Genomic DNA, 15,983 nt, shown 5'->3' on the forward strand with positions numbered 1-15,983 from the left:
CTGAATAGTTGAATAGTGGATTATCAGAGTTTTACTGTATGTAGCCTTGTGATGACTGCAGGCTTGTCATTGTTTGCCACATGACTGAGATGTACCAAAATTAAAGATTCCAGTCCGTCACGTGTGGCCACAGGTGGAGAATTATGCAGGTCAATATTCAATGTCTTGGACGTAGTGATTTTATCATACCCTGTTGTGCTATTTGCATTTGAGCTACCAGAGGGTGCCTACTAGATAACAATAGCTATCTGCTGGTAGCAGGGCTCATAACTCTGATGTGAAATCTATGTACATGTGGGCAACATACATTTGAGAAAACCCACATAGTCCCACATAATGTTGCTATGTGCTGGTGAATCTCACCATTGTTAGGGCACACCCCTTGTCATCACTGCATGATGAGCAGTCAGGAGGAGAAGGAGGAGGAGGAGGAAGGAAGGAGAATACATCTCTTTGATAGGTTGCTGATGAACAATCTATTTGTCAGTAGCAGTAAACTTAATTTCCCATGCAGCAACGGTACCACAGCTCTTTCTTACCTCATCCATCATCACACTATTGCCAAAACATACAACATGAAATAAATGTTGCAAACTAAATTTATAAATGGCAAATTGCATAGAAATACTATTCAATCACACTTGTTTAGCACCTGAGTGTCATCTTCCACATGTTTCTGCTTATCATGCTTCTAAATGGCAGCAGCATGACTAATGAAGGTGTATTCTGCAGATAAGCCTAGAGGATAACCTTGTGCAAGTTAAGGCCAGTGGCTTTGAATGACACATCTTGGTTGAGGCTGCAACTATCTTGGCTGGTTGGCTGACAGGAAAGAGCAAATAGCTGTAGTGTGATGACAAAATTCTGTCATTCTGAGAGAGATCAACAGGTTTCTAGAAGCCACAGCCACACTCATGGGGTAATATCTCAACGCTGTTGGATAAAGGTTACTGAGTGACTGAGACATCTGTCATCAGATACTCTAAAGATGACATTCTGCAAATCCCTTTGAAAACAGGTATCCTCAATTTGTCGGCAGCAGTTTGCACTTACGTGACATCTTTCACTACAACACCCAGACATTGGATGCCTTCTGCTTGTGTTACAAAGGCAACTGAGGCATCTGCCATCAGATGCTGCACCATGGTTTGGTCCACAAGTGTGCCCATTATGTTCTGCAAGAGAGGGGAGATGTGGTATGAATGTCAGCTTTGAGACCTAGTGGATCAAAATTGTGGCAAGTGAGAGATGGAGATATGGTACAATATGCAGTTGCTTAGACTGGCAATGCAACTAGCATGATATGCATTTAAAGATACATTCATTGTCCTTGACTATGTATGTAAGGTGATTGAACTTTCTGTGGCACTGCTCCCGAACCTTCGGTTTGACCTGTGGCATGACCGCTATGGCGATCTGATTTCATTGCCATCCAGGAATTTTTCTGGATGTAAAAATACTCAATGGGTCAGGCAACACCAGTAGAGAGAGTAAAAGGTTAATGATCTTTCTGTTAGCTTCAAATTTTCTTTTTCCACAGATGCTGCTTGACCAGCTGAGTATTTCCAGCATTTTCTGGTTATGTTTCAGATCTCTGACATTTGCTTGTGTTTTTGGATTCCATTTTGTGGAGGGCATTTTGATGCCTTTTCAATGGACTATATCTATTCTAATCTTCACTTCTTTCGCTCAGCTTCCAGTGGAGCATTTGGAAGTCTTAAGGCTCTCTCACTCTGATGTTTGTGATTATTATGTCTTTTTCCACGCCAGAATGAATGCATAATAATTGCCAGCATCTGCTTAAGCCAAATTACACAGCTCTTTAAGAGATGCAGTGCAACCTAGCTTTAAGTTGGAGCCACTTGCATTACTGGCCCTCTGACGACTTGTGCATCTACCCAACAGTGACAAAGGCATTGGCTTCAGGCAGCACGAAACTGTCATGCTGCCTGCATCAGAAATAATGTGTGTTGGTTAATCCTCTGTATCTCTGCATCTGATTCTGGAAGCTAGAAAATTTAGTTTTGAAGATTCAACCAAGTTTTGAATACTGGTTCATTTGGTTATGCCATTGCAAGCAAGTAGCACAGGCCCAACGAACTGAATAACCTCATGTATTGTAAATTTTCTTTATTCTTTGATTCTATAAGTGTGATTTTGCCTGTTCATCATCAGATTCAATTTATATATTGTTCCATCACAGAGAGCAGGATGCTGCAAATTTATGTGCACAGGAAAGAGAAGATTTCTTCATCAGTTCTAGCTTTCGAATTGAACTTCCCTTTTGTAATTTCCTTTTCTTATTAAACATCAATTCTGCTGGATGTCTTACATTAGAGATTTCTGATGCAAGTTGCACCTAACATGCACTTACAGCATACTGAATGCCTATTATGTTCTTGTAATTAAATGGAAGTTGAGGCATGTTAAAAATGTATACAAGGACATACTGTATGCTGTGAAGAAAGTCTGTACTCATCGATAGTCTTTTGTTTTTTTCTTAAATATATCACTTCCTTTTACTTTCTATATGTGTGGATTCTTAGCTGGGTTGTGTTTCCCTCTGTTATTTTGTCCAAGAGGTCATTAGTAAAGCATTAACATGGATAGTGAGTTTCCTCAAGTTATTTGACTCCTGGAAACATCAAAGAAAAGCATATAACATCCACATATACACACTTCCAGCAGAGTTTACTGCAGGATAGTCAGGAACAGGAATTCTGGTTCAGATTACAAACCCTAATGTAATTGCCACAACTAGACCATTATCCATTACCCCAGCTGAGATGGAACACATCTGATTTAGCCATCCATCACTGTAACTGACTGAAGAACATTGAGTTCTATTGAGCACAGGCAGAAGTCACCCAACAGTTGGGTGCTGTAGTGGAAGGTATCATACAAGGTCATTCTACTGCCGTGCAAGCGCAGGTAGCTGAGAGTAACCATATTCAAAGGAGCTTATAGGGTGTCACAGCAGCCCAGAAACCTGCCCCCCAGTAGATTAAAAGGTTGTTGAGATGCCACATCTAAGAGTGGCAGTGGCTGCCGGAAGCAGAAACCTATTGACCTCTCTGATAATGACACTAATTGTAATCCCACCATCATTTGTGCCCTGCCATTGCCAGCCAGCCAAGACTACTTCACCAACATGGAGACACAAGAGACTGCAGATGCTGGAATCTGGAGCAAAATGCAAACTTCTGGAGGACATCAGTAGATCAGGCAGCATCTGTAGAGAGAAATGGACAGTTGACATTTCAGGTCAAGACCCTTCATCTGGACTTTACCTTCACCAAGGTATGCAACTCAAAGCTATTGCCTTTAGGCCAAAACCTGCAATGATAACTTCCTCTGCAAAAGTCCCTGACCCATTTTGCCTCCATGCCCATCAAGGGCAAGAATTAAAGAGGTTTCTTTATCATAGAATCACATTCCATTCCATCCATTGGACTTTGAAAGAGCTATCCCTTGCCCTATTGTCCCATTCTTTCTCCAGAGAGGGAGGTCTTTCAACCTTTGCCCTTTCAAAGAACCATGGTCCTACTTTCTCATTCTTTCCCCTTAGCCTTGAAAATAGTTTGACTTCAAGTCAAATCAAAAGTTCTCTTCTGACCATGTGGTTGTGGGGTGAAATCAATGTGTCCTCACCTTCACTCTTCTCTTAAAGGTCATATTCCGGCCAGATTGCATTTCTTTGCTGTCAAAAAGGAGAAAGGCACAAGAGTACAGTTTTGTTGAGGGGAGCGGAGGGAATATAAAAGGTGCGTCTTACAACATCTGCAGCATAAATCAGAAGAGGATCCAAGCTCAGGGGGAAGTAGGATGTGAGAATGAATATTAGGTACAAGAATACTGTTATTTTCTGTAGTTTTAACTCTACTGTTGGCCACACTCGCTTCAAAAATAGTAAGCACCAGCTCCTAACAGAGGTAGGATGATGCAGCTGTACCTCACTGAACTGTTTTTGCCTGCAATTATGTGCCAGCTTGTCCTATAAGAGAAAGGGAAATGCTTAATCATGAATGCCATGCAGCATGTTTTTGTGAAGTAGCTGTCATGTTTAATAGCTGGTAGTGTGTGCAGGTTATGAACTTTGAATGTGATGCATTCAGCATTGTTAAATGTATGAGGATGAACTTACATTTCCCACTTTGCCCTCATCAGCCATCTCAGAATCCACAAAACCGAAATGGAGGCAAATCATCCTCAATCACAAACGACTGCCTAAGAAGAAGGATGTTAGATACAAGTCCTGACTGAAACTGTAGGTCACTGAATGTTGATAGTATGGTCATTCAGCAGTGCTTGAGGGTTGGGGTGTAATTGGTGGGAAGATGCATTTGAAGACTGAAATCACTAATCAGATCACTGAGCCTCCTGTGGGACTGCAACCAGGTCCTTAGTGTTTGAACCCTAGCATGACCATCTTTTTCCACTACCTTTGAGAAATGTGTCTGCAGTGCCTCCGGGCTTGTGGAAGATATCCTATCTCTTTACCTCTCCACCGCCTGCGTTAAGATCTTCCAGTGAAAAATTGGAAAACCAAGGTGCCAGCTCTCTCTGTGTTGTTCCATTGGTAAATTTCTTCCAGGTCACCATAGTTGTAGAATGCCTGTCAGCACCAGCTGTAGCCACAATATATCTCGCTTTTAAGAGCAGCAGGTTAGCTTTAAGTTGTGCAAGGTGGCTTAAACTGGTGCTGGTCATCTACAAAATCCAGTCCCTTGCTGAGGTGATAAGCAAATGAATAGTGTGCTTATTGCTCGCTGCAGAGAGCAACAATGTAAACCAGCAGATGACTTTGTGTACTGCCCTGTCAGAAATAATGCAGGCAAAGTGGTCGCATATTGTAGTCCTTGTGTCAGTTTTTGAGATATCCTGTTTGGACCCTAGTATCTAGTCTTCCTGCTGAGCCTTATGGAGATAAATGCTGACAATTAATTTCAGACCTCACCTATTCCTTCCATTTTCTTCAAACTAGTGGCTATTTAACTGGGAGGCAGGTTACATTTGAGGTACAGGCTCTTTATTAGTGCAGTGAGTGGGAGATTTGGTTTGAGCCCCTGGAATGATCTGTCATGAGTTTTTCTCATGATTGGTGGAGCTTGAATTTCTGCTTTATTTTATATCTGGTACATTTACAGCTTGAATATTTTCCTATTTTCTTTTTCCTTTTCTTCTTCACACTTTTTGATGGGGGCCGTTGTGATTTTTCCACAGTCCTAAGGTTTGCATTTTGTTATATATCTTTTTTTATCCCTGCATACTTTTACTGATTTACCCAGATTTACATAAAAATTACAGGGTAGTTACCAACCATTTTGCTTATAAGTTGTGTTGGTGATCTTTTACATCATTCAAGTATTTTCCATTAACCAATTAGTGTCATTTCACTCACTCTAATTGGTGTACCTTTTGGTTTTGCCCCCTTCTCATAGCCTTTTTCTTTTATTTTCCATCCACACAGAAATGCTGAATTACTTTATCATTTTCAGTTTTGGTTGAGGGGAAACAGCCAAAACATTACAACCTGTCTGTTCCCCTTACAGATAGTTACAAGCCAGGTGCTATCTTCATATAAAAAAATCAGTTTTATTTCCAGCAAATATAAATTTTACTTTTTATTTCCTGCATGCTCACATGTTGAACATAGTCAATGCCAACAGTTTAAACTAGATGCTGTCTTTGAAGAAAGCACAGATGAGGTAAACACATCCTCAATTGCTTGATGTATATCTGAAGCAAAATAAAGCTACTTCAATATTAACAATTCCCTTTTTTTTGCCTCAGCACCACTTTCCAATACTAACCCTTTATCTCTTAATTCCTCTAATATCCTTACTTGGCAGAAGGCTGTCAGTCATGTGCTTTTTTATTTAGTTTTTCGCAGGGACATGCATGTTACTGGCAATCCTGAAATTTATTGTGCATCCCTGCTCCCCCCTGAAGTGAGGAGGTAATTAAGAGTCAACCAGGATGAGCCTCTTCGGTTCCCAGTTACAAAGCTACCTTATCAACCCAGTAAACAAATGATCTGCCTCAAGCATTACAGGTAATCTTCAGTTTACAAATTTTCACTATAACACCATTGACTCTTTGGGGAACATCTTTTTATTTTATAGTCTCTTTTTCATTATAATGAATAGTAGCCAACTCTGCTCATAGCAATACATTAGACCGAAATATCCATATTGTATTTCACCTATACACTTCAATTTACAAACTTTTTGCTTACTGAAATGTTTCACAGTTATGCAATCCTTTTGTAACTCGAGTTATATGGTGTGGCGACAGAATAACATTCCAAAGTTAGTTCATATCTTTACATTGGTCTTCACTGGCCCACAAAGATACTGAGGAATGTAAATGTCTGTTGAGTTATTATGGATGGAACAATTATAATTTTAAAGGTTTTAATATGTAATTGTGATACCAATGAAATCACATTTTGTTTTGTTTTGGTGTAAAATTGTGTTACTGTTGTTTTAAACCACTTTCTGATTTACTGTTGAAAATGTTAAAATGATCCTACTGAATAAAGAATAACATTCAGAATGAAAAATCATCCGAAGTATGAAAATGGAGATAGTATAATATACACTGCGCACGTCATTTCTCTTCTTGTGCCTAGTAGATAAAAGAATCTATCCAAGGAGACATTAGTAATCTTTAGAAAAGTTCTCAAATAATACCAAATATATCTTCTATTTATTTAGTGTAAACTGTACAGGTTATGGTCATAGGTGTGTCTAAAGAGTACAGTGCAGTTAAAAGTGCAGCATTCACGTGAAAGCAAGCCATAAAATGACATATTCACATTCAAAAAGCCTGATATGGGTCTCCATTTTCTTTTAAGTAACCCACACATCCACACCAACTGTTTCGGCTGTGCTATATTACAAAAGTTGCTCTGTAGTTCCTGGCAATACCATCCAACTTCAAAAGCACTAAGCCACTTCAGAACATAACTTCCGCAATGAAAGTAATAAACACTTATCTGAATAAGGCTTTGAGGATTTGCAGGATTAAATTCCATGCAGCCGTTGGGAGATTCTGTGAAAAAAATCCTTTGTAAGAAATACAAGGACACTCACTCTGGACATTCTTTTCTCTTGTTCCAGAGAAAGCATAGGAACTATTCTCATTTGCATATGCACCGGGGTGCTCACTCACAGCAGGTTAGTAATCAACATAGGTTTTCCTTGTCCATGTTTGACCTGATGCCCTGAGACCTCAACATTGTCAACATGGATCATTCCCTGGGCCTCTCTGTCCTGACACAATACCACTGTTCCGTAACTTTTGATGAGTGCATCTTGCCAGTGGATGGGACATATCCAAGTGTGGTGATAGATGAGTCTGGGATGTTGAAAGGTATGATTTTGCCATTAACAATGTCGGTAACACTATTACCCTAACCTGCTGTGATACGATTTACTTTGTGACTAACAACACTCTGGCTATTTCGCGACAAAAAGAAAAATAGACAAAGTCAATTTCCACACACCTGGTCTTTGCAATGAATAACGTTCAGGAAAGGAAACCTTGGTTGATATTTCAACTCTGTCCTGTGGCACTGAAACCATTTGTAACACTTCCATTATTGGCCCATCTAGGATCAGCCAATTTGCCATGCATCAATTATTGTATCTGTGACATTTGAGATTTATGTAGTTTAATGTCACATTAAATACTGTAGAAATCCTCAATTTTTGATATAGGAAATAAACTTTCTTGAATTTATTCTACTGTTTTCATAGCATGGGCACTATAGCCTTATAAAACTATTGTCATTTAATTATCTCACATTGATGCTTTGTAATAGCACCAAGGCTTTTTCATGCACTGAAGTATTGTGGGGTTTCAGAAAGTCTTGGCAGTGCACTTAACAGCAACAAGCATTTATGTAATGTTTTCAATGTTGTAAATCATCCCAAGGTACATCATATGAGCATTTTGAAGCAAAATTGGCAAATGGTGAAAAGATAGTTTAAAGAGATAGATTATTTAGTAGGAAAAAGAGGCAAAGAGGTTTAGGGAAGGAGCTCAAGAGCTTATGACGTTGGCAGCTGTAAGCATGACTGCTGTAACTAGAGGAATTAAATATTTGGAGATGATGAAGAATCCAGAATTGGAGAAATGCAGAAATCTCAAGCCTTGTAAAGCTTGGAGAGATTACAGGTACTTAGAGGGACTAGGCCATAGAGGGATTTGAAAACAAGGATAAGAATTTTTTAAAAATCAACTTGTTGCATAATCAGAAACTAACGTAGCACTGGAATTGTGGATGAACTTAGGATATGGGCAGCTGAGTTTTAAATGGCCTCAAATTTAGGGAAGGTAGAATGCTACCTGATCTGCTAAGTATAGAACATAGAACATTACAGCACAGGAACAGGCACTTCGGCCCATGATGTCTGTGCTGACACGATGCCAAATTAAAATAATACAGCAATACAGGGTAGATGTGGAGCTGATGTTTCTCTTGGCTGTGATGCCTAGAACCTGGGGCCACAGTCTCAAAATAAGGGGCTGGCCTTCAGGACAGGGCTTAGGTAAAATTTCTTCACTGAGAGGTAATGAATCTTCAGAATTCTGTACCCTAGAGGGCTGTGGAAACTCAATCACTGAGCACATTCAACAGAAAGATCAATAGATTTTTGTGTATTATGGGAATCAAACAATATTTGGTTGGTGCAAGAAAGTGACACAAGGTAAAATATCACCTGTGATACAATCGAATGCTGCAGCACAATTGAGAGGCCAAATAGCTATTCCTGCTTCAATTTTTTGTGCCAGATTTCTATTCCATTATCTGTCAATTCATCCCAAAGATGTTTGTAGGATCATACTGAGTATAAAACAAGGACAGTACTTTGCCCTGTGGCAAGAGGGCCTACATTTCCCATGTACTTCTTTGACTGTAAGGTGCTTTGGACTATGCAGTTGTTTCGAAAAGTGATTTATAATTAGAAATTGCTTTTCTTTCAATTACTGAAAGTTTTGTTACCTATTGTTGATCCAAGTAATCAGAAGAATAGAAAGTGTGAGCCAGCATAAAACACTGGGGCAATGTTACAAGAGGCAAAGAAAAAAGCTATGAGGACCAAAAAATTCTAAATCAATATGTTGGGGAGATGTAGAAACAATGTTAAGCATTGTTTAGTTGGATACAGAGAGCAGAATTGTGGATGAGGTCTGTATGCTATTTATTTGGCAGATATTAAAGGCTTATCTGAGTGGGGGTGTGGCTGGGACTGAGGTTATATAACCAATAAGAATATTCTATTCAGAGGCACTGTTTCCTTCCCCTCCCATTTGTCATGGTCCCAGAAGTGCTTGAAATCTAAGCCTACTTATGTATCACAATGCAAATAGGGATTTTAATAGATGCCTCTTTTTTTTCTTGCAGTATCAAATTTCTGTTCCAAACAGTTTGATCAGAAACAATAAACTAGATTCTGATTGGATAGTGCAAGTTTACTATAACCTTTAATTCAGTTTGACCTAGTGTTTAACCCTTCTTGAGGTAGCTTCTGTGAAACTGAAGGCGGGAACAATCTGTTCCTGGGTTTTCTAATTTGCTTACGTAGACAGGTCAAAACAAGAAAGGTACTGGGAGCGCATTACTTTTTGTCTTGCTAGTTCAATTTTTTCACCCCAGTAATTTCTCAGCACTTGATTTAAAAAAAAGGGCAAAAAATTCCCACCACCTGTTTCTACCACCTGTTCACAACCAGTGTGATGTTATGAATACATCAGAAAGGTCATGGGTCTCTTCTAGCGACGTACCTTGCTAGTTACAGTGTTTTGCCCCAGGTAAGTGAGCTCAGCAATTCTCTCTTGAAAATTCCTGTAAGTCAAGTTAAGATAACACATCACCTTGCTCTCTTAAAAATTCAGCTAAACTGAGTTCCGACAGTATTCAAGGTAAGCTGTGCCTACATTTTGTATATAATTAAGTTAGCTAGATATTAAATAATTGGCTGGAACTATACGATTTCTTCAAGAATTCTCAGTATGTTAGTGCTAGCAGGTGCATTCTTAAACATGCATTTTTTCTTTGCATCGTAGTTAAGTCTGCCTGCACTCTCTGTTCGCAGCACACCATTGTAACTCCCGATTTCTCTCATAGTGACAAGTTGCCTTTGCCAATCTGGGCTACCATGAATTAATAAACTCTTAATGCCCACTGTTTCTTGTTCAACTGACTTTTTTTTAAATCTTTATAAGCATGAGAAAAGGTAGGTATCTGTGCTCCTACCTCAACTGGAATGTTAGGCTGGCCTTAAGCCAATAAGGGCTCAGTGAACAGGATAAAATTACAAGTTAGATTTACGGGAAGTTGCCAGTGTTGCAGCAAATTCTGGTTTGGTGACTTTAGGGGCAGGGCATTACGAGACAAAAACTTAACTTGTTTGAGAAGAAAGGAAACCAGAAGAACGAAAAGGTGAGACTAAACAAATTGTGAGTTAAAGCTCACAATCTTAGTTTGGGCTACAAAAAGCTGGCAGCTTTTTGCTGAACAGCCACAAGTGGGCTGAAAACAAGCTTTAAGAGAATAATGCCTCACACTCTAAGACTGGCTAGGAATTTTTCCTCGGAGTGCTGGAGCTTCTGAGCTGCTATTTAGCCCCCATGGAATGTGCAGCTTAGGTCAGTGAGATTCAGGTATTTTAGATTAGCTGGGTCTAATTGCGAGTTTCCCAAAGCTTGGTTACACTTTTGATGGTCTCAGTGTTGTTTTGAAAAAGTTTACACATATGAAGAAGGAAGACAGAAAGATTTAACTGCAGTAAATAGCAATAGAGGGAGTTTCTGGGCACTCCTTGTCGAGATAAAACAAGAAAATGTGGGTATGCTGCCAGACCCTTTACACTTCTCAGTAAGTGGCGATGAAGAAGCAAGCAATTGCCATCTGAGGCCCTAAATCTAAAAGGAGGTAGGTCAAGATTCTTACTTATTATTTCTCCTCTTTAAGTTTTTTTCCGATAATCAATGTCCTGGTCATTTTTGTTTCACAAATAAATTTGTAGAAGCATTTGCTATTTAAAATTCACTCTAAGAGAAAACCACCAGATCCGACACCAGAGGCTTTGTGTAAATGGGAAACTATTTTCAAAATTATTCTTTGGCTTAAAAATATTAGTTTTTTTTTCAACTATGTAAGAATCAGCGAACAACTCTATGTTTCACAGAGTTTTATATATCATTAAACTAGTCTATATTATGCAGGTGCTGAGTAAGCAGGGGAAAGGTTAGGTCAAATCAAGGCTGATTGGAGATAAAAGTGAAAATCAGGCTCTACAGTTGAGAATCTTTAGGGTTTTAGTGATAATAATCATGACCCTGTATTTAATCATAGATAACAGTGGACAATCTAGAAACTAAATACCCAAGTATAAATAATCTGTCGATAACAAAGCTTTAAAAAATAAGATAATTAGCAAATAAATAAGAAAGATTACTTAAAAAAGCACTGAAAGATAACCTTGGTATTATATAGTTTGTTAGAAGAACTTAAAAGGTACTTCGGGATCAAGGGCTGTTTGCCTCAGCAATCTGCAGAGACCATGCTAAGGCACCACAGTTCTTTGCATCTTATTACAGCAAAATAACAGTGTACACTGAGTAAGTAATAGTGTGCATAGACTATTTGACAAACAAATGCCTCATTCTGAACTCTTCAATTCATTCTTACTTTATCTGAATAGTATTGTTTAGTGAGAGAACAAAAAAAGTCAGAAGATTTAATCTAAACAGAAAAGGCTGAATATAAGATCCATTAAATATATGGAACACAAAATGTTATTTACACTGGGGTCTCAGCTAGAATGTTAACATTTCAGATGGGACAATTCTCAGAACTGTTGCAGAATATTTATTGTCTACAGAATCTAAATACTTAACTTTCATCATGTTTCTCAATCCTTTTGTAAAGTCACAATCTGATTTTTACATATCATTTTAAACCATTAACTTTTGCCACCATCACCCAGCTGTGAACATAAGGAATTTCATCAAAGCTCAGCTGGGACATTGCAGTGTTAAGCTCCACTGGTACTTGAAATCCAAGCTAAGAGGTGCAACTTAAATGGGGACTGCTTTGACACAACTCTGTACCCTGATGATTCCCTTGGGGCATGTTCTGAATAACTGGATAAATGCATACATGTTCCTGAAAATAGTTGCCATGAATGAAATTGAAGGAACACGTAACTGAAACCATTCAGTTCTTGGGAATACCATTTTGTTGGTGATAATAAATACTTTTTGCATCAGAGCACAATAAAATAATGGCACAAGATTGGAAGAAGGGAGGCCAAGTACTTGCTTAAAGGCTATTTCTGCTTTTCGTGGTCCATGAGGACCACTGCTGAACATTGTGGAACTGGCACCTCCTTTCATTACCAGATTTCACAACTGCCGGGAAACTCATATAGGAGCAATAAATTTTAAATTAAACTCCCAATTGTATTCTAATATCTGAATGTAATATGCTGCCTCACACAACACAACAACGCAGGAACCTCAACATCCACAGCTATAAAAAGACAGATTGCTTGTGGGCATATTGGGAAAGCATTCCTTGTATTTAATACTTTTTAACTACCCCGAACTTTTGAAATCTCTCTTCAAGGGGAACAGTGAGGCTAATAATTCAATTTTCTTATGCAGTGAATAACCCATTTTGGCAATCTTATAAAAATCCCAAATCTTCCCCAATTAAAAAGTGGAATGATGTCACAAAAAAATGGAAACAGTAGCAGAGAAAATTCTAATATAACCTCAAAACACTAAGGGTACACTTTCTGTCATTAATCTCTGAGTTCAGCAAATTTACTCTGAGCATTGTAAAGCAACAGTGTTTGTTAGTTAAAGTATTTTCAGGCCCTGTATTCAGGCCCTGCATCAGGAGACTTCACCTTCCTCCTGAAAAATGCTTCAAAATAAACACAGAAAAAATAACTTTATGTGTTAGATAACCTATTGATATTCAATATCATGTTTGTTTTTACTGATACAAAAGCACAATTTAAAACTTGAATATACATTTTATATTCTTAGGAAATGCTGACAATAGGGAACTATAGTGGTATTGGTATTGGTATTGGTTTATTATTGTCACTTGTACCAAGGTACAGTGAACAGCTTGTCTTACAAACTGATTGTACAGGTCAATTCATTACAAAGTGCAGTTACATTGAATAATTATAGTAAAGGTAATAAGTAGATCTGTAGAGAGCATGATTTTTCAAAATTCCTACAGGTTAATACAATATCTTTAGAAATATTCCTTTCTACTTATTAAATGAATGGCCTCTACTGTTGCCTCTCTCCTTTGCAGCAAACTTCCACTACCTAAAATATATGACATCAAAATGTGGAAGCAGTCATCAAAGATTAAAAGATAGAAATTACCATTTACAAATATCTTTGCTTCTGGAACTTTTTCTTACTATGATTGAAAAAGAAAAAAAACATCCACATTTGAGTAAGTGATGCAGAATCATTGAAACCTTGCAGTTTCATGAGGTAGTAGTACCATATTACTGGCAAATTGTAACTTTACTACTGATCCCTAACTGCTGCCTGGGGAGCAGAATGGGAAGGAAATCTCTGTTTAATAGGACACATTTATCACCAGTGCACATTGTACATGGTAGGTTTAGCTGTGAACTTGTCCAGAAACGAATAATCTGTTGATGCTATTGAGTTTGGTTTGCTGAGATACTGCAAAAAGCAAAAGCAAACAATGAAATCCAACCACGGTCATGATTAGATGAGTTGAGATCATTTCCGGTTCCAATTTATGCTATTGGCCATATTGTGCAGTTTGGAATAACAATCAGATTATTTGGAGGATTGTTAAAATGTGAGGCTGCTGAAATGATAGGGTAATTGCATATGTTTTTGTATAAATACTGTGCCACCCAGGATCAGTCAATTATAATGAGTGGATGCCAAGTTAGATTTCTTTTACATTGCAGGCCAATCTTAGGTGAGCAGCTTGCGTGACTGCTTCCTGCATTTATTCAAGAACTGCACCTGTGGGTCTTGCCATTTCATGCAATATTGTTAGGGGTAACTTGACTATTCTGTATAAATAAGACAATAGGACACTGGTATGAAAATGATGTTCCAGCATTTTAACTGGGGATCAATGTGAATGAGGTCTTTAATAAAAGAGACTGAGTAATTTTGTCATTTATGGCTCTCATTGTGGGAGAGCAGGAGTATCAGAGTAGAATCTTGACATTCTGTCAGGGAGGCGGTAGCATTTTTGCCTAAGTTTTTTGCCTAAGTTGTTTATTTTTCAAAGAGATCCAATTTTCACTGAACAAATTACTGCAAATACTTTGTTGTAATATTCCTCTCAGCAATGATTGCTCTGTGATTGGTTGCTGCTGTGAGACAAACATTGAAATTTTAGTACGCCTTGGTAATTTACACCTGTTTCATGTCCTCCTTTGCTCTTAGTAATAATGGAGCATTCAGGGTTTTTATCATCCTTCCATGCCTTGTTTCTGTGAGTGAGTTGATACTTAAACATGACTGAGGTGAATTCCACACCCAAACTTCTACCCAGGGATTTAGGGGTTCATTTTCCACTGCAAAATAGCAGAAATTTCTCTATGATTACAAAATACTTTTTCAGGCAGATGGTGCCCTTTTAACAAAGCTGAAATGCAACTCCCTCCACATATTAATTCCTTTCCACTCAGTTAAGTCAGCATTTATATCACTTTTAGTGAGTGTTCACAACCAATTCATAGAAGAGAAGGGTTAAAGAGGAAGTAAAATTATAATTACCTTCTCATGTTTCCATGCAACTGTAATTATTTTTGAACAAAAACAGTTCTTGGTGTATCTGAACCCTGCCAAAACCAGGCACATCGTCTCTTTGGGCTCATAAAGATAATATAGCTTTTGTAAGTCTGACAAACAAGAGGCTTAGGTAGCATAAGGAAGTTGAAGGTACAAAATCTTTTCCTAACAGGTGCCGACAAAACACCCTAAAGCTTCAACTTTTTATCTGTTGAAAACAGTATTGAACTCAATGTTTTCTTTTGTCAATGACCTTAATACCTTAGATTATTACTTTCACAAGACACAAGTGTTAGTTTCATATTTGAATTTTTCCAATGGTGGGACAGCAGTAACTTTACTGCTTCAAAAAGGGACAAACAATATCATTTATTTGGTGAAATGCACTTTTGGCTTAGGGAACAAGGTCTTGGTTAAAATTAAAATGTTCATTAATTTTTTTGGGTAGGAAGAGTTCATTTCAAAATAAGTATGTGATCCAGCTAAGATATCCTCCACCACCATTCATTCCTCCTCTCATCCAATATATTTTCTATCCCATACTGAAGCATTGTTTCACAGGTCAATCCCCTGACATTTTGATGGATTGGCCATTTTTCACATAAGGAAACCAGAAAATTGCCAACACTTTCTGTCTTGTCGGTCATGTTAGATGACAATAGCTCACCAGATAGTTAGGTGCATTCCAAAAGGGGTCACTAGAAGACTCCAGGCACAGTAAGCTTAGCTGCTACGTTCTCTGTTCTATGCGCACAGTGTCAAATGAGAAAGTCCTTATCTCTGGGACTAGGAAGGGAGAAACTAGCTGAGTTCCTGCTTTTGATTGCTATCCATGGACCTCTGCTAGACGGTGTGTATATGAATATAAAGTGAGCACAGAACTGGATTTAATTATGATTCCCCCTCACCCTCAGATAGTCCAAGGGGTACTGTGGATTAGAAATCAATCCCTTAATTTAAAAAAAACATGTTCCCTTCAACACTAAGGATCATGTAGAGCAATGATACAGAAGCAAAATATTACCGATGTTGAAAATCTGAAATAAAAATAGAAAATGATGGAAGTACTCAGCAGGCAGATAGAGAGAGAGAATGTTTCAAGTCAATGGTCTCTTAATGTTTCAAGGCATGATCTTTCATCAAAACTTATG

The 15,983-nt window shown here is 38.2% G+C and overlaps 1 protein-coding gene across 11 annotated transcripts in view; it reads left to right on the forward strand.

The window, feature by feature from the left end:
• Positions 1-15,983, forward strand: part of rbm47 (RNA binding motif protein 47) — a 158,299-nt gene that overhangs the window by 25,436 nt on the left and 116,880 nt on the right. For 4 of the 11 annotated variants that reach the window (XM_052043100.1, XM_052043225.1, XM_052043108.1 and 1 more), the window contains exon 1: positions 5,900-6,055. The exons of 1 other annotated variant lie outside the window; for it this stretch is intronic. In XM_052043100.1, the coding sequence (XP_051899060.1) occupies positions 6,033-6,055 (23 nt within the window). In that variant the 5' untranslated portion in view covers positions 5,900-6,032. 6 more of the 11 variants (XM_052043169.1, XM_052043139.1, XM_052043132.1 and 3 more) reach the window with 5 other exon arrangements.

Source organism: Pristis pectinata, chromosome 2 (genome assembly GCF_009764475.1).
Source record: "Pristis pectinata isolate sPriPec2 chromosome 2, sPriPec2.1.pri, whole genome shotgun sequence".
Lineage (NCBI taxonomy): Eukaryota > Metazoa > Chordata > Chondrichthyes > Rhinopristiformes > Pristidae > Pristis > Pristis pectinata.